Here is an 18772-nt window from a genome sequence, read left to right as displayed (position 1 = left end):
GCACTTACCTGCCACTGCCAAACTTCAGTGGTTCAGGCTGAGGTTGTCCAAGCTGTAAGTCAGTGGTGATAATTTAACAGTGGAAATGGCTTTCAGCTTTAACTGATCATGGTTGTGTTTAGCTCTCTAAGGCAGCTCTTCTTATGCCTAATTAGGAGAACCAGAGCCCAGCTCAGTTAACAGGCTGTAGATCAGTTAACAGCAGGGCTGAAACCCAAAGGCTATCTAAAATCAATGGGGGTGTGTTTTTCCACTCTCTTAAACTGCCATACAATGAGCTCACACTGAGTAAATAATGTGCTAGGTATAATTCTCCATGTTAGGAAACAGAGAGATACTGATTGTGTAAGGGTGGCTTGCTCAAACTAAAGTTTGTAGCTCACCCTTTTCCAGGATGTGCAGCTGAAACTGTGTGAGGAAATCGTGCAACTTGTTGATTCCTAAGGGAAACTGGATGAGGGGCAAAGATGTAGAACAAGCTTGTAAGCATTTGTAAGCCCATTAATCTCAATTCTTGTTAAAAAAATAACGGAAGTTATTCCAGCCATTCTCTTGGTAAGATTTTTTTGTACCCTTGTATTCTAGAATGTCGTAGACAATTAGAATTGAGAAAGCAAGCAGTTGAGAGTCTAGTGCCTTAGGGATCATCTTTTCCAGGGCACTGTGACACACCAGGTGACAGCTTTTTCCAGTGCTTACAGATTGGGTTTCCTGACTCCAGTCCCTTTTTTGCTCACTATTTTGCCAAATGTTGTGCATCAACCTGACCACAAGTCATTGAGACTTTTTCCCCAGGCATAGAGATGACGAGAAATTATTTATTTCATGGTGACTTTTTAATTATGACATGGGGTTTCATATCTCCTTGGACTTCTGTAACTGTCCCTGGAAAGTTGAGGATTGCCTTACACAAGGATGTGTGTTACCCTATCTGGGTGTCTCATTGTTGTGTGTCAGTAATCCTTATGCAGGTGAGTTTTAAGACTTACATGAGCATAATGCAAAAGCATCAATGTCCTGTGGGGCAGTAGAATCTGCTGTGAAAGAGCTGCTGATTTGTCTCTTGGCTTGTTTTAGATTTCAGCAGAAGTTAGCTTGTATGTCAAAGTGGTAATAATTCTGATCTTAACTTCTCTCCTTCTCTTCTATATTCATTGTTAGCCTCCAACACCTGGAAGGCCTAAGGAAACATTATGAGGATAAGTGTGGAATTGGAAATGTATATTAATGAAAAGGCTGAATAACTTCTGAGTAACCATAGTTATAGCTTAGTATGCCATTGTCTGCTTACATCAAGACCTGAAACTTTGTCCTTTCAGAGGAGAATGAAACTAATCCCCTAGGTATTCCTATATTGTGTGTGATACATCAACCATTCTCCTTATGTGTTTTAGAAAATCTCCTTGGAATATCTCAAGTCCATATGGCTATGTATGATGAAGATATCTTGAAAAATCCCTTTTATTTGGCCATTCAGAAGCGACGTCCTGATCTGTGCAGCAAAGTTGCAGAACTCCATGGAATTGTACGTATAAATAAGTAAATTTAAAAGCTGATTATTAAATGCTAGGTATTTGAGTTTAAATCATATGTCAGCTATGAAACATGTAAAGATTAGTTCAAGCCTGCAAAACTTGGAAGTGAAGCAGAACAACTTTTAGTTTGTTACTTGTTATTTACTGATATGGACCTCTGATATATTGAGGTAGTAAAAGGTTGAAATTGGTGTTGTTTCTAAACTTTACAGGAAATTTATTTTCTTTGCTGTGAACTGAAGTTACGTATTCTCTCACATGCTTGTAACTGAAAATGGGATTGACCTTTTGAATTCCTGGTGGACAGACAGTCACTTGTTTCTAACAGCATTTTGCATAGCAAAATAGAGCTATTAAACTGAGCTGGAATAAAAACTCCAGTCCTCGAGATTTCTAATCTGGGTGTTCTGCAATTAATCATTCCAGATTAAGTGTGTGGAGATTCCATTAAACATGGAGGTTATTGTTACCTGATGATAAATTTGTTACTTTTTAATTAAGCATTAGTCCCAAACTGCCAATCTGTTGGTGTAGATCCAAGATGCTTCTCATCTTAATTTTTTTCTTTTTTCTGATGGATTTTCATTGTAGTTTGAAAATATACTTCACTTTTTTTATTAACTGCTTAATTTTAATTTATTTGTGTGACTCGTGCTAAGTAACTGAAGATTTCATCTCCTTCTCTTAGTATTGTTTCTTCAGTTGCATCTGTCATTCTTTTTCAGATAAGTCACTAAATGAAACCCTGGGGTAGTTACTGGACTGTGTCTAGCAATAGCCTTTCCTTTTATTTAAGCAAAAGCACCTATAGTGGCTACATGTTTAGCAGTAAATATTTATAAACCAGATTTAAGTGCTTGCCTCAAAAGGACAAAAGCTATTGCTGTTTAGCTGGCAATACATGGCATTTCTCTAAAGCATGATTTAACTCTTTCAGGTGCTAGTTCCATGCAAAGGAAGCCTTTCAAGCAACAGTCTTTCTACCTGCCAGTTTGAATCTTATGTTCTGAAGCCACTAGAAGAAAACTTTCAAACCCTAAATGGAAAGGTATTTATTTCCCTTTTGATGTCTGAATGTAGCTTGGGGACACTGCAGTAAGTGATTCATTGCAGCTGATGACTGATAGTGTGAACCTATGGTTACAGGAGAGGTAACCAGGAGTTATACTGCTTTTTTAGGGATATACTGCTTTCCAGAAAAAGCTATATTTTGGCATGCCCACAACAATAAATGTCCTGTTCAGGTGGTAACACAGCCTCTGACTTCCTTACTGTGGCAAAGCAAATTTGTCAATTTACCTGTTTTTTTACTCATAGGAGTTTTGTTGAGTGGCAGAAGTGCCTTTATCACTTAGCTAAGAACTGTCTCTTCAGCTTTCAGGCAAGTAGTAGCCTGCCTATATTATATGCAGATGCAAGTTCACCAAGGCTTAAGACAAAATTATGATGGTATTGAATTGTATTTGAAGTCTGTCTTAGTTCAGGGAGTGCAAAGTAACTGCTGTAGCAGCAGGCCATGCCAAAAAAGGCTGACACTGCATAGAATCCCAGTTTTTTCACTTGTTATTTTGCAGTACAGTCTGAGAACTTGCACCTGTAGTCTGCAGGCTGTCACCTAGATCTTCCTGTTGCAGATGTCCTCACTGGAGTTACTTGGGGAGATAAAGCTAAGTGTCAGAAACATAGACAAGATGTGTGGTGTCTTTCTGAGCTGAGCTTAGGTTCTAATTTTAAGTTGGGTTTTTTTCAATTTCCCTTCTACTAAAAGTGCCCTAAAATCTGCAAATAGTCAGTTAGATCTTGGTGATTGTCTGGAACTTCTGAAATGTCCTCTAGTAGTAGACTTGTAAAGACAGTGCCTGTAACCAAGGTTTAACCAGCCACTGTAGACTGAAGGAGGTTTTGGTGTCTACACAGATGAGAATGTGAAATCTTTTTGATCTGTGGCTTTCTTGTCTTGCAAGTTTCTCTTCTTTCCCTTGAAATTTAACTATGCAGTGCAGAAGCTAAAGAGTAACTTTCTTCTAGCAGAGTTTCACACTTGATCTGGTCTTTGTTTTGTTTCAGGAGATCTTCATACAAGGAAACCTCATCATTTTAGGAGCTGGTTTTAGTTACCATCTCTCAGTACCTGTTCTCTTTGAGGAAACATTTTACAATGAAAAGGAAGAAAGCTTTAGTATATTGTGTATAGCTCATCCCCTGGAAAAAACAGAAAGCTCAAGTATGTATCAAAGTGTTAACTTGGTGGCTGCTTTTGCACAGTGGGCAAATTAGTGTGTTTGATGTGCTTAATACATTTGTTCATTCTGAGAAATGTTGGCTTGGTTGAAAGCCCTCAGCATTCCTTAACTTCCTGAGGCAGATGTTGGTGTGCTGCTGGAGAGAATGATGAAGTTGCTGCTGGGCAAACTTCTGTTGAATTTCTCCCCAAGTTTCAGCACTAAAAATCATCAGTGGAGTACTTAATCCATCGTGATTTTTTTTTAGCAGTGCTCAGTTTAGTGCTGACTCCTTAAAACAGGGATTTAGTCTTAAATGTGAAGTGTGTCTTGAGATGAAAGGTGGATGCACAAAAAGCTGGAGGGGGAAATTCTTTCATGATCACTCTGTCAGTGGGTAGAGGTTGACTGGCATAGTTGTGTAGCAGCTCTCCTGGTTGAATGTCTTAATTTCTTTCCTGTACTGAAAGTACCCTTTAAGGCTGGAACAGTATTTTCAAGACTACTGTTAATGCTGTGAATGTAACAGGATTTCCATGTGAACTTTTATGTGTTTACTCATTAAGAGGAATAGAAACTCCTTAAGAAGCTAAGAAGCTTCAGCTTTTTCTGAAATAAAAACTTAAGTCTTCCTAAATAAATGATATTTGAAACAAGTGATGACAACATAAAATAACACTGGGATAGTGTGAAAATAGTACTGAGAGGGAAGTATGGAAGTTGCTCTGAAAAAAATAGCTGGCATACATATAGCCTTAAATTCTATAAATATTAATCTATATATCAAAAATTGTTCTTGTGGCATTTTTTTATCCATTACTTAATATAGTTTATAGCAGCCTTTTGGAGAAGAAGTAGTTTCTAATTTCAAAAGTAATTTGAAATGAATGATTTAAGCCTTTTATTAGTTGACTGGCTTTGATTGCAAATGAAAGATTTGCCTAGAAAAAAAACTTTGGAAAAGCAATATGGATTCTAAGTGAGGCATTCAGTTGTCTTATTCAGAAGGAAAGTGGATTAAGTTTAATGTTTACATGAAGCAACTTTGGCCTCCCATTCAGAGAAAGCGTGTCTAAATAAAGAACAGGTTATGTAAAAATCCAAGACGGGATTTCTACAGCTCACTTAAAGCACCCTGACTTCCTGCATGTGCACTCAGTCCACACTGTAATGTGCTTTTCTTCTACTTTCAAGCTTGACTTACACAACTCATAAACTGAGTGCATGTGGCAGTAAATTACCCCAGTGGAAAAAAAAAGTGAAATCTGTTTCAGCTATTCCAAATAAATACTTGACGTAAAAAGCAAGAGAGACTTCTCAAATGTGATGCATTAAATTCTTTTAATTAAAAGCAATACCCATAGTTAAAAGTGCAATAAGCTGCATTAATGTTTTATTCCACGTGAGTTGGCTGTGTGTGTAGGGACAAAATGTGTTTTCTCATGCATACATATTAACCCTGTGTGTTAATTCTTGGATTTCATTTCAGGTGAATCTGCAGCTTCCTCAAACTCCTATTCTCTTAAAAATATTGAAGATGTTAGAGAGTTCTTGGGAAGGCACTGTGAGAGATTTGATAAGTACATAGGATCTTTCTACAGAACATTTAAAGAACATGAAAGGAAAAGCCTCCGCCACTATATAGTCAGTATCTTCCTTCTTGATGTCTAATTTGCTGCTAGATAAAATTTGTTTCACTGCTCTTGTTGTCTGAGTGTTCTGAGCTTTTCTGTGTCAGAGTAGCCTAGAGTTGAGTAAGTGGGGGAAGGGAGAAAGTGAAATTCTTAAATGTGAATTACCACATCCTAATGTTTTGATAAATGTAATTATTTTTGCTAAAACTCTTAACATAGTGCACATTTCTGAGGAAGAGAAGCCTTTCCTGTCTTTGCTTATTTAAGCTTTGTTCCTTCAAGTCACATTCACCTGAATCTGATGGCTTCTTTTTTTTTTACCTTTTCTCCCCCCAGGATTCTGTGAATGCACTTTATACCAAATGTCTCCAGCATCTTTTGAGAGATTCGCACTTGGTAAATGCTTACTCCCCTAAATACATAGTACAGTGGTACTTAAGCAATAAATTATCTGACTTTCTCATGCTGTTTTTGTGGCTTTCCTTTTCCAGAAGATGCTTGCAAAGCAAGAAGAGCAGATGAATCTGATCAAACAAGCAGTTGAAGTAAGAATCTGAAATGAAGGAAAATAATTAGCAAGCTATTTTTGACTCTCCCTTTCATGCCTAAAGTACTGGGTTTTTTTCTACAGATGTATATCCACCATGCTATTTATGATCTAGTCTTCAAATACGTGGGAACTATTGAGGCAAGTGAGGTAAGTTTCTTTGGTTGCTAAATGCTGGGTACATGAATCTAAAACATTTTAAAAAAACTGTTGCCTTTCTATTGATAGGATGCTGCTTTTAATAAAATCACCAGGAGCCTTCAAGACCTGCAGCAAAAAGACATTGGAGTGAAACCTGAGTTCAGGTGAGGGAGATGATTGTGGACTCCTTTGAGGAGTCAATGAGATTCTGTCTTAAATAGGATCAGGTCAGCTAAAAAGTGTCTTCCTTCAGACATTTGTGAGTTTATCTTCATTTCTTTGAGATAGAAAAACAAAGCTTTGCAATTGTTGCATTGGTGGTGGTTTGCTTTGCTTTTATAGTTTTATGCTTCCCTCTTCATCTGCAAGGTACGGAAATGGAGGTGTGCTTGGAGTAGAAATGAAAACACTTTAAAACCATGCTTCAGTTCAGCTCTGAATAAGTTAAAACATGTGCTTTGGACATCCTGCACATGAACTGTGTATGCTAATCATTCCTTTCAAATTATTTTGTAGTTTTAATATACCACGTGCAAAGCGGGAACTGGGTCAGTTGAACAAATGTACTTCTCCTCAACAGAAGCTACTTTGTCTGCGTAAAGTTGTACAAATTATTATGCAGTCTCCTAGCCAAAGAGGTCAGTAATTAGTGAATCAATCATTTTCAACTTTTTTTTCTTAAGCAGCAGACACAAAACACTTCAGTCTATAACCCACTGTTTGAACAGCAGTTGTGGATCAAACACAGTTGAGTTGGGGGTCTCTGAGGTCTCCAAACCGAGCACGATGGAGGCAGGGACATTTCAGCACTGGTTCTTGTGGGGTAAGGTGGGGTCCTGGGTTAGCTTATGTGTGTATTAGCTGGGGCACTTCCTCAGGCAGCAGAATTGGGGGTGATTCCCTTTAAATGCTCCTAGATTGTTTTGTCTGTTGGTTCATGCTCCTTGATATCTTGAAATTGATACTCTTAAGATGCATCTCTTTTAAAATGCAGTGTTGGTGGGGGACAAACAAATCTATGTGCTGCTTTGGAAGTGCTACTGTGGATTAGAGGGTTGATTCTGTGATAGGAAAACATGAACCTCTTAACCTGGTATTTATTTTTTCTAGCTTGGAAAGAGAAGATACTTCTACTAAGCAAATAGAGTAGCACAGTGAATTGATGCTTTCCTTATTTCATCTCTTCCTTTCTCCACTAAGTCTACTAGGTTATAGAAAACTGTATCAACTTTGAGTGTAGTCTTTGCCCTCAAGAATTTCAGAGCCAGAGCTCAAGATTTCCTTCTGTGTAGGAAGAGAGGGATGCTAATCAAATATTGCAGTTTGTACAGTACAAACTGCATTTGTGTTATGGCTTCTGTCAGGTTATTTTAGTGAGAGATTGAGAATATTTGGAGGCTGCCTTGGTTATTTAATGCATTCCCTACTAGCAGAGCTGGCCTTTAGTTTTAGGAGGTAGAACTCCCATTTAGGATTTCTGTTCTTGCTTTGAACCATGACATGAGTAACATCAGATTTTTTTTTTCTTTTTTAGTTAACATGGAAACCATGTGTGCAGATGATCTTCTCTCTGTTTTGCTGTATTTGCTTGTAAAAACAGAAATCCCAAACTGGTATGTGACTACTTTGGCTGTGCAGAACTCCATATCTTATGTAGTGCTTCTGTAGGGGCAAATGTTTCTGAATATGCAGTAATAACTTAAAACAGGCCCTCTTACACTTCCAGTAATGCAGAAAACTATTTATTACTAGGACAAAGAGCAAAGATGTGTTACAGGTGTGACTAAATTAAGGACCTATCGGGAATGCATCTTTGTTTTGATTCCCAGCCTAGAAAAAAGTTGCAATGGGAGGCCATCTCTACCAGATCTGCATGTCAGTATGGACTTCAGTGGTTCTCTCTCATCAGTGGTGGGAGCTGCGAAGCTTTTATGCATCTTCTAATGTTTGATACATTTCTTATAGAGAAACCAGATGTGAATGTGTAAATGCTTCCTGCTGGTCTATGCCATTGTACTTATCTCTCCTTATCTTCAGTATAAGTCTACCTAAACCTTCCACCTGTACCTGAACTGAATTTCAGTGTTGCTGTGTCCTGTATGTTGGGGATCAGCATTTTACTTACAGCCAGCACTGTGCACTGGTGCTTATGGTGCTTGCAACATTGAAGTGAGGCAATGCCCCACTACTGTTCTTATCTTGTCCTTCATATTTATCTCCAGTTAAAAACATTTCATTGAATATTTGAGATAACAGAGTTCTGATCAACCTACAAAACTTGGAACAGCCTAAGATGAGTTGCAATATGTCATGCTGGTGTCTTATATTTAGTGGTTCATGGCTTTAACTTTCTATTTCAGGATGGCCAACTTGAGTTACATCAAGAACTTCAGGCTTTGCAGCTCAGTGAAGGATGAGCTGGGATACTGTCTAACCTCAGTTGAGGCTGCAATAGAATACATACGACAAGGCAACCTGTCTGACAGACCCACAGTAAGCCACTGTTAAACCCTGTCAAATGCCTGTCTGATATCTTGTAGGACTGAGTTCCACTGCAGGGGTAAATCCAGACACAGGATACAAATAGCTAACATAACAATTCCCTTTTTTTGCTAAAGAAATGAGTTGAGGTGACTACCTGAAGCAAATGCTGAAAGTACCTAATGATTACAATGAAGTCCTAACCCTGTAGCAATACTTGTTGCTCGTTGTATACTCCTTGAGGAAGTAGGTAAATGTGAAGTCTTGCATCTTAATGTGATTAGGGGAAAAATGACAACACTATTTTCTACAGCTGAGTCTTCAGTAAGTCTGGTGTCTCCTGTTTATACTCCATCATGGTTGTGAAAGCAGTGCAGTACTTGATAGTAGGCATGGCTTAAACAAATTCTTGTGTCACTTTGAAAAGCTTAGCTGTGCTAACAGAGTGGAGAGTGCAGTGTAACGTAGAATTATTCAGTAAATCTTCATGCTCTGAAAATTCAGTGTTTGCAGTGCAGTGCACCAGGTTGATACATTAGTGGGACTGCAGGGCTATGAGAAGGTGGTATTTGAAGGTTGAATTTGGCTCTTGGGATCTCTAACCTAGCAGGGGCAGGAAGTTTATGGATGCATGAGTTATTTCCTACTGAGCAGCTAGACCTTCTGTCAATCTGTTCAAATCCCTGCAGGCCAGTCAAGGTGATATTGGTGTGACTTTAGAAACTTCTGTGACTAAGAACTTTGTAGCTTGTTTAGTAAAGGAATCCAGTTTTACCATTCCTGTAAACTTTTCTACTGTCGTAAAACTATGTCGTCCTGATCTGATATGGAAATCAAAAGGGGTGGACTTGGAACCAGAGTGAATTGAATGTGTCTCAGTCTGCCCAACTGCAAAGCACTGGAATCTAACTGCAGGGGCCAGAATAATGGCTCAGTGTGCAGGGCTGGGGGTGGGACAGCCTGGGGCACAATCTTAAAAAAGCAGGACTCAAAATAACATTTTAACCTCTTGTTATTTTTGGGTTTGTTCTTGTCTGGGGTCTTTCCACAAACCTGTCATGCAAGTTTGTTTTGTACACTCAAAAAAAAAAAATCAAACTCAACACTTTCATATTGTTTAAACAGACTGTAGTGGTATTTCTTGTCTGTAATGCTGTATTGAATTGTGTTTAAAAAAATAAAAACATTAGTTCAAAAGAAAAACAGCTTGCCCTACAATTTTGCTTCCTGCAATCAGTATACAAATATCAAGGCCTCAATGGAGAACTGAAACCATGGTAGAATTGTCTTCCACAACAATATCAGCAAGCTAGAAAAGAATATATTGCTCTTAAATTTCTAGAATAAAGACTGTTTCCTACTAAATGCCTGATCCTATCCCTCCTTATGTAGCTAAGCATAGCAGGTTTTTATGCTGAGATTGCCCTCCTGTGATTATAACTTAAGTGCCACTGCTACTAAGGTGCTGCATTTGTTTCTTTGGGAGACACCTGCCTTGAAAGATGCACTGTGTATTTGAGAAGTCTAAAAGAGGACATGAGTGTCTGCACCAGTAGAAGAGCAAGCAGTGAGTGTTCCTGCCCATACTTCAGCTGGAACAGCTCCAGACCTGGAGCACTTTCTCACTTCAGGGTGTGTGCACTGAGTGTGCAACATGACATCCTTCTGCTTTGCTTTCATGGCTTGAAGGCAGCACCCCAAGATTAGGAGGAAAGCAGTAGAACCTCGAGGATGAGGAAGTGGGTGATGGCTTACCCTCAATGCAGCAGAAAATAAAAGAGCTAGACCACCCTTTTCTCCGGTGTGGGAGAAGGGAGAATGTGGTACACAATGAGATGAAAGACTATGAGGTGGTAAATACCCCTTTGACAGGAATGGAAAAAAGGTAGTGAGGAGAGGGAGAAGCACTGCTCTCCCTTCAGGGACTTTAGTTGAGATATTTCCTTCCTTCTCTGGTAAAGGAGATGAACTTTCTGTTTAAAGCAGCAGCTGTCATGTTGATGCCCCATGGTTTTCCAGATTGTGGTGGAAGGGGTTGTGGGATTTAAGTGAGCAGGAGCATTGCTGTGCCCTGGGGCTTCATTACAGCCCTTTATGTGGCTATGCTTAATTTTATAGCTGGCTTCAGATGGAGCTTCTGGCAGCTGAGTAATGCTGCTGTCCAATCCCTAATGAAGCAACTACAGAAAGAAAACTCAGCAGGGAACTACTGTACCCTGTGGGATAATGGGCATATTATCACCCTCACATCAGTAAGTGACTTGCACTTAGGATGTTCTTGCCAAATCCCTTCACTAAGGTCATGCAAATTGTGGTGAGGCAGTTTGGTTGTGGGGAGGAGAGGAGCCTGTAACTGGTAGCTCAAAAAAAAAATCAGTTTTATTTTCTGGGAGTTGTCAACATTGTTAAATTAAAATTCCAGTCAGTGAGTGTTTGATGCTAGTTACGTTCCTATGCCCAACTATTGTGTAGTAAGACTCTGCTCAGAGTGTTGAAGTCGGGTATAAAATAGGGAATTAGAGCCAGCCATGATGGGATAGGCAGCATTTCGTTTGAAATCATCCCCACTCCGTCTCCACTTTATTAGCCTCAATTTGTGTTTGAGACTTCCTTTCCTGGCTTCTGCCACCAGGTCTTCAGTTGAGATCTGTGAAAATCACTTTGGATAGATCATTACACAGGTACACCTTCATAGGTACAAATATTTCATTTCTTTACACTGAGAGTAGTGTTCAATAAAAAAGATCATTAAGGTTTGGATGTGTATTTTCTAGAAAACATACACTTAAAATACCTGACAATCCCACTAAAAACACTTTCTTAAAAAAAAAAAAAAATTCTGGACTGCAAGTAAGGCTGTTACAAGTGACTTTTGACTTTAAAGGCCCAAACTTGCCTAATGCTTCAAGCAATATCTGATTCTTTTGTCATTCTGTGTTTCACTTTTGAAGATATGTGGGATCATATCACCTCAGATGACCTCTTTTTTCTGACTTAAATAATAAATATATAATACTGCTTTATTAGGGTTACTGTCTTAAGTGTTCCCCAAATGGAATAATTATTTAAAAGTCACCTCTCTTGAAAACATACACTGTGGAAGGAACTGTACTAAAACTACAGTAGTTCTTGCAGGTGATTACTTAGATTCCTCACAGTCAAAGTATAAAGCTGTCTGTGAGCATCCACACTAGAAATTCTGACTAGACATCAGAAACTTGTATCAGTTAAACTTTTGATTGCATGTTTCTTAGGGAAGTTATTCCTGGTCACACTGAAAAAATTATCCAAGGAAAATAGTAGTACATGCCTTTTAATGCTGAAAAGATATGTTTGGGTATCTTTAACTGAAGTACTTGGATTTGAAAAGGTTTGTGAATATGTGTCATCTTTGGATATCTAAATACAAACAATGTCCTGTGAAGTACAGACACAAACTTTTATCTCTAGACCTCACAAACATTTTTTAATGCCATTATTTACAATACAGTTTAGGGGTTTTTTAGACAGCTTTATGAGAAGCATCTGTGTTGATTTTGAAACAGGAATAATTTAATTTCTAGAAAATCTGAACTCTATATTTTTAGTATTCAACTTTTTTTGTATATTTGCAGTTCATGAGGTTCTTAAACTTCATACTGATGTTGAGTGTGGAGTCACACTGGGTTTAATCATTTATATCTGGTCTTCATAGACATAATTGCAGAAGCCATAGCCCAGGTCCTAAACCATCAAGTTTACCTCATACATGGGTGGGTATTTTAAGGACAGTGGTCTTATGGTTTATGGAGGCTGAAGTCTTTCCATTTCTAGAGAGATAATCATTACCCAAACAGCATCCAAAGAAATTATATTCACTGCCAACCATATGCAGCTCTTGATCACAATCAACTGTGGGCAAGTGTTTCCATCTATGTTCTTAGAAAACATTTTCCTTAGGTAGGTGTTTTATTTCATGGGAGGCTCAACGTTCCCATTACAAAATCTGACTCAGTTTTCACCTGGTTTGGGAGGCATTTATGTTCTTTAGTGCATCCTGGAGTGTATCTTCAGATATCTCAGAAAATGAGAAGTATCAATGCAATTGTGCTACATGTGCTCGGCTCAAACTCCAGTTTTCAAGACGTGCCCAGTAGGAAACACTGCATGAATGAATCTGCTGCAGAATGCTTTGCCTGGTGCAATCTTTTCCAGCAACTAGCAGAGAGTTCAGCAAAGTCTTCGAGTCAGAGTTGTATCTGGGTCATCTTTTTTAGTAGCCATCAGTAGTCATCTCTTACATGAAGTTGTCTTACTTTCTCCTGGTCAGAAAGCTGTGTTGCAGCTCTTACAGTTCTTGCTGTCTGTTATATGTCTTTTCTTTTTAGGGTGGCACAGCCATAATTTTGTTAATGTTCAATTAGTTCACAGCAAGTTGCAGTAAGGGAATATTCTGGTGAACATCTATTTACTATTTCTTTGAACAGCAGGTGCACAGTCTTTTGAGTCTCAGAATCTTAAATGTGAAGCTGATTTAAGCTTCAGTGTGTCTCATAATTCATACAAGGTAAATAGAGTGTTTATATTTTTAAAACTTAATTCCACTGTTAAGATACTTTACTTATGCTTGTAAACAAATAGATTATCTATATATTTTATTTTCAGGAATCTGAGAGTCTGTGTGACAAGCTGCTTTTAAGACAAAGGATGAACTTGTTGTCCCAGATGTCTGCTACACCGATAGACTGCTTGTTTAAGGTTAATAACTTCTATGGTAAAATACATATGTACCTATGTATTGCATGTTTATATCCTTCCCTTTCTGCAACTTTCTGGAATGTTATGAAGTGTTAATTACATTAGTGCTGCTAAATGTGCTTTAGTAGATGCTAAAAGTGTCTTTTAGGTCTAGTACATTTCTGTGCCAAAACTTAATACAATCTAACTTAATACAATCTTAGGGGTTTCAGCATGTTACATGAAATATGGAAGCAAATACGGATGAAATGCTACTGCTGCTGGTATTGTTTGGCCCATTTACTGCACAGATGTGATATTAGTATCTGGTTGTCTGTCACAGCTTTTGGTGCTTGAAATTGAACGAGTTTTCTGAAATAATTTAAATGTGGTCACCTGACAACTACTCCCTATTGTATGTTAATCTCATACTGACATTCTGAAAGAATTTTGCCTCTACAAGGACACAAAGCAGGGATTCTAATTATATATGTTCACAGCTTATGGCTAGAGACTTAGTAATTTTATAGAAATGTTTTTGCACAGAGGGAGCTCAATTTCATGATTGAGTCTAAAGAGAACAATGGGGATTGTTTTAATTTTTTATAGAAAGTGAAGTAAGCCAAGAACAGATTCTTTTTAATACTGAGTGCCCATTAGGGGGTTTTGTGCTGTGACATTGTTCATTTCTGCTTTCTGATGCTTGAATACGTCTTTTATAATGGGTTCCTTTCATTTTGTGCTTCAGTAAATTACTCTTGTTTTTTTCCTTAAAAGGAGGCCTTTTGTATTGGTTCCTCATTCTCTTTTTTTCTGTTTTTTTTGGTAGCATATTGCTTCAGGTAACCAGGAGGAAGTGGAGCGATTGCTAAGTCAAGGTGACAGTGATAAGGACACTGTACAGAAAATGTGCCACCCGCTCTGTTACTGTGACAAATGCGAGAGGCTGGTTTCTGGGTGAGCACTCTTCATCTCCACAAATACACATAAAGCTGGGTAAAAGCCTTTATCTTTACTTCAGAAAGTAAGCTGCTTTTGGTTAAAGAGGAATTTGGTAGCACTTCAGGATGGAGTAGAGAGAGTGTGCCTGTGTGGTTTGAATTAGCAGAGGAAATATTAGATTACAGAATACCTTGGAACCCACCAGTTCTGTGATGGAGGCTCCGTGTCCTTTGGTAAATGTGGTGTTTCATCTCTTGAACCAAACTTACACATCTTGGGCAAAACCACATCTCTTAAAGAAATGTAAAGATCTGTATAGAATAACTTGTCCATGTGAAAGGATAAAAAGTTCCAGAATCAGTTTTTTGTTGGCCTTGGCCATTTTTCTCTTTCTCTCTCCTCACCACTGCCTCGTGGGTAACTGGGCTGCTTCCAAACCATTGTGTTTTACAGGAAACTGAATGATCCCTCCATTATCACTCCATTTTCCCGGGATGACCGGGGATACACACCACTTCACATAGCTGCTATTTGTGGTGAGTGCTGTTAGTTTTCCCCACTAGTACTCACTATTCCTTATGTTTCTTTAAGTCAGCATGTTTTCCAGCTTTACAATTAAAATTGGAATATTGCATTAAATTGGTTTTTTCCTTCTTTTCTGCTGTAACTGTTATCTGGGCACAGACTGAAGTTATTGTATGTTCTTTTAAGCTCAGTTTCTTATGGCTAATTTATTTTTTATTTGCTGGCTGTTTACTTTTGTTGTAGTGGTTACGACAAAGGACTTTCTTCAGCTCTGAAAAAAGTATAAATGTGAAATCAGAAACCAGTCTTGTTCTAAAGAACTGGCAGGTTGAGAAATGAATCTTTTCTCTGTCCTGCAGCTGGCTATGCATTGTAGGTCTGTAACGCCTGGATTTTAATGTTCATTATATCACTGATCTTTTACTAAAAGATGTATTATTTTCTTAGTGGGTGTTTTTTTATAAATAATTTCCTCTATTGTTATTATATTGAATCCAAATATTTTGTTACTCATAGGGTAAAAATATAGCTTGTTTTTAGCTAGAGGTTCTTTTCATGACCTTGAGTAATCTGCAGCAAAAAACCCCAAATACCAGGGAAGTGACTATACAGTCTATAGAAACATAGTATGCAGAAATACAGGGTATTTTGGTTTATAGTTCCTGCTTGAATTTGAAAAGTAGCAATGTTCTTTTGCAAAGTTTACTTATTTTTTTTTAATGTCTCCTTGTTTTCCAAGGGCAAACATCACTAGTGGATTTACTGGTAGCCAAAGGAGCCATTGTCAATGCTACAGATTACCACGGTTCTACTCCACTTCACCTTGCCTGTCAGAAGGGATATCAAAATGTTACAGTAAGCACCAACACCTAACTAAATAATACATATATGACGCTTAGTGAGCTGTTTTACTGTTACTGTCGTTTAGGTCTTCTGAGAAGCTTTTACCAGAACTGTGTAGTGTCAAAATTGAGAATCTTTTGTCACTGTAGTTTGCAAGATATTTTATTTTTTTCTTATACTGCAAGGTTTTCGGCCATTGGTAATAACCAAGCAATTGACAGCTGTACATGCCTGATAATTTATCCATTTTATTAATACAAATGTCCAATACATGGTACAAATGGAGAGCTCTTGATTGAGACAGAAGAACCATTGCAGTCACTGGAATGAGCGAAATGACTTCACATTGTGTTTAGGATAGACTGTGCAACTACAGTAATTGTCTACTTGAATTTTGCATATGTGATAGTCTTCAATTAGCATTGTGTAAATTAAGCTGTGTCTTCACTTGCATAGGCTCTTAAAATATAATAGTATATGTATTGCAGTGTTTGCTGCAGTAGAGAATTCATTTTTTTCAATGGCAACTCTGAAGATGTAAGAAGTGGCTTTTATTTGGTTCTCAGGGTGAGGCACAAACAGTACTGCAGTGCCAAGAGGGTGATGTCTGAAACAGGAGGCGTAGTGTTTCATGAAGTGCTTCATCATGCTAGGACCCTGAAGGAATCTGCAGAGCAATAATTGTTTGCCCATTAATTTTTTAGTTACTTAAATGTCTACTTCTGTTTTCCTTTTAAGCTGCTCTTATTGCACTATAAGGGAAGTACTGATGTTCAGGACAATAATGGAAATACTCCACTTCATTTAGCCTGCACTTACGGTCATGAGGATGTAAGTAATTGTTTGGTAACAAACTAAATGGACATTCTAATGGAATGGAATTAAACTGTGATGCAAATTTGCACTAAACTTACATATTTCAAAAGTAAATAAAAAGATTTGGAGGCTAAACTATTTAATGCTCTAGATCAGGACTTTATTTGGTTGCAATTTTTATTATGAATTCACATTAAAGATAGTACAGTGCAAATTTAGTTATTTAACTCTTTATTTAATGACACTGAACCATTTAAGCCTCCTCTTTAGGCAGTGAATTATATGAGCAGCAATGAAAAAAGCTTTTTAGAACAGTACATGTTATCTGAATTGAGAGGCACCACCATAATTTATTGATAGCTTTCCTTTTCTTTCCAGTGTGTCAAAGCTTTAGTCTACTATGATGTGCATTCCTGCAGACTAGATATTGGCAATGAGAAGGGAGACACTCCTCTCCATATTGCTGCTCGCTGGGGCTATCAAGGGATCATAGAAGTGCTTTTGCAGAATGGGGCAAATCCAGAAATTCAAAACCGGATGAAGGAGACTTCCCTACAGTGTGCATTAAATTCCAAGGTATTCCTCTTTATCTTCTAGCCTGAATCCTGCCTGATGCAAAGCCACAGAGTGTAGATGCTCACCTGCTGATAGGGTTTTGCCATTAAAGTGAAAATGTGTGTTTCACTTGGAAGAAGAAGGGTCACATTTTAACTGTAGTAGCAGGAATAGAGTCTGTGGGATAGAACATGAACTTGTAAACGGGTACTTTTAATCTGCTCAGTCATAATCTGTTACTAATATTAGGTTGTCGCCTAACTTGTGTTTCAGTCAGTGGATTCTTCTTCAAATGGAGTTACACTGATTTTCTTTAATATTTTTATGCAGATTTTGTCACTGATGGAATTAAACTATCTAACGTTTGAAAGAGGACAAAGTGCTTCTGAGGTAACAACCAAAGCAAGTTGCTAAACTTTTTTTTTGCCTGTTCTTAACCTCTGCAATTTGATATGTAACTTTGTTTGTTTGTTTGAATTTTGTTTGTTTTTTTCCAACCATAAGTCACCACTTAGGTCTCCTCAGCTCTCAACAGAAACTTTCAGCAGAGGATCATCTGTCTCAAGCCTGTCGTCAGCATCAACTGATATAAGGCAAGAAGAAGTAAAAAACAGTTATAAAGAGGTAAGACTGAGGTGTAAGTTTTGACAATGAGCAAAGTGAAGGAAGCTAGAAGAGTGATATTTTGCCACAGTTTTAAGCTCCTTCTTCAGGAATAGCCTTCTGTCTGATTTGGAAAATTACATGCTGCTGACCTCAGGGGCTTCTCATCTCAATAACTGAGCACTTATTTTTGTATGGTATCAGCTGATCTGTTGGTTATTTCTGGGGAAAAATTGAAAGCATATTTGAAGTAATTGTTCAGATTTACTGAAGTTAACTGTGTAATTGGAGAATTTGTTCAGGTTTACAAAAGTACAGTGCCCCGAGGACCTGACTGTCCTTTCCAGGAAATAGATGCTATTGTTAGCTTACAAAATCTGTCAGGGAAAAGAGACTAGTACAGACATGCTGGCAAACAACAAACTGGAATGTTAAGACAAGCTTTCAAAATAGGTGTGGGAATCAATTTTGCAACAAGTGAAGAATAGAGACTATATATTAAATATCTTGCATGTATGTGTTTGCTGATTTTGCTCTGTCCACACCAACCAAGATGCCATCCTCTGAATCTTTTCATTTGGGATCTCAGGTCCATATTTCCCATTTAATCCCCTCCTAAGACAGTCATATCACCACTCATTCTGTTGCTTCTCTTTATTTTTTCCATAGTTCTCCTATGCAATTTTTTCCAAATTGACCTCCTTAGTATGTTTGTTTCTCTTCATGTCACCTCTACATTCAGATTCCTTCTTTCCTGCTGTTAAAAGGCTCTTCTCTTGCCAAAAGCTTCTGTTTGCTAAAAACATTGAAGAAACACAAAGATATAAATTTTGACTGGACAATATTACTTCCCACTTCAGTTGCTCTATGAGAGGCTCAGTGTAGGAATGTACCTCCCTGTTTGTACAGAGTCAATGACTTTAAGTAGGTAGACTGAAGATTTATTTTTCCTTGAAGGACCAAATTTATGACACCCAAGAGCTAAGACTGTAGTTCAAACCAGGGAAAAAGATTACAAGCAGCTTACACCTGAGGTCCTTGGGGTTAATGACCTTCTCCTGTAATCCAGCTTTAGTTCATTTCTGTGTGCCAAGTTTCACGTGGGCTCACTGCTCTTATTCTTAGTACCCAAAGAGACCAAGAGCCTGATCCTGGGAGAGCTCCATGAAGGGAATGCCACTGGAAGTAATGGAAAGCTGATATGGTCAGTTT

The 18772-nt window shown here is 38.0% G+C and overlaps 1 protein-coding gene across 5 annotated transcripts in view; it reads left to right on the top strand.

The window, feature by feature from the left end:
* ANKRD27 (ankyrin repeat domain 27) overlaps positions 1 to 18772 on the top strand; it is a 54114-nt gene that overhangs the window by 19521 nt on the left and 15821 nt on the right. For all 5 annotated transcript variants that reach the window (XM_027663913.1, XM_027663912.1, XM_027663911.1 and 2 more), the window contains exons 2-20: positions 1395 to 1525; positions 2473 to 2583; positions 3603 to 3759; positions 5247 to 5401; positions 5728 to 5787; positions 5883 to 5936; positions 6023 to 6088; positions 6167 to 6243; positions 6596 to 6717; positions 7614 to 7692; positions 8440 to 8572; positions 13205 to 13297; positions 14106 to 14233; positions 14672 to 14754; positions 15483 to 15598; positions 16325 to 16417; positions 16781 to 16978; positions 17288 to 17347; positions 17462 to 17581. In XM_027663913.1, coding sequence (XP_027519714.1) covers positions 1424 to 1525; positions 2473 to 2583; positions 3603 to 3759; positions 5247 to 5401; positions 5728 to 5787; positions 5883 to 5936; positions 6023 to 6088; positions 6167 to 6243; positions 6596 to 6717; positions 7614 to 7692; positions 8440 to 8572; positions 13205 to 13297; positions 14106 to 14233; positions 14672 to 14754; positions 15483 to 15598; positions 16325 to 16417; positions 16781 to 16978; positions 17288 to 17347; positions 17462 to 17581 — 2007 coding nt within the window. In that variant the 5' untranslated portion in view covers positions 1395 to 1423. The remainder of the gene's footprint in view (positions 1 to 1394; positions 1526 to 2472; positions 2584 to 3602; positions 3760 to 5246; positions 5402 to 5727; positions 5788 to 5882; positions 5937 to 6022; positions 6089 to 6166; positions 6244 to 6595; positions 6718 to 7613; positions 7693 to 8439; positions 8573 to 13204; positions 13298 to 14105; positions 14234 to 14671; positions 14755 to 15482; positions 15599 to 16324; positions 16418 to 16780; positions 16979 to 17287; positions 17348 to 17461; positions 17582 to 18772) is intronic.

Source organism: Corapipo altera, unplaced genomic scaffold (assembly GCF_003945725.1).
Source record: "Corapipo altera isolate COAL_440 unplaced genomic scaffold, ASM394572v1 224, whole genome shotgun sequence".
Lineage (NCBI taxonomy): Eukaryota > Metazoa > Chordata > Aves > Passeriformes > Pipridae > Corapipo > Corapipo altera.
Note: the sequence above shows the minus strand (reverse complement) of the source record. Positions and strands in the feature narration are given on the sequence as shown.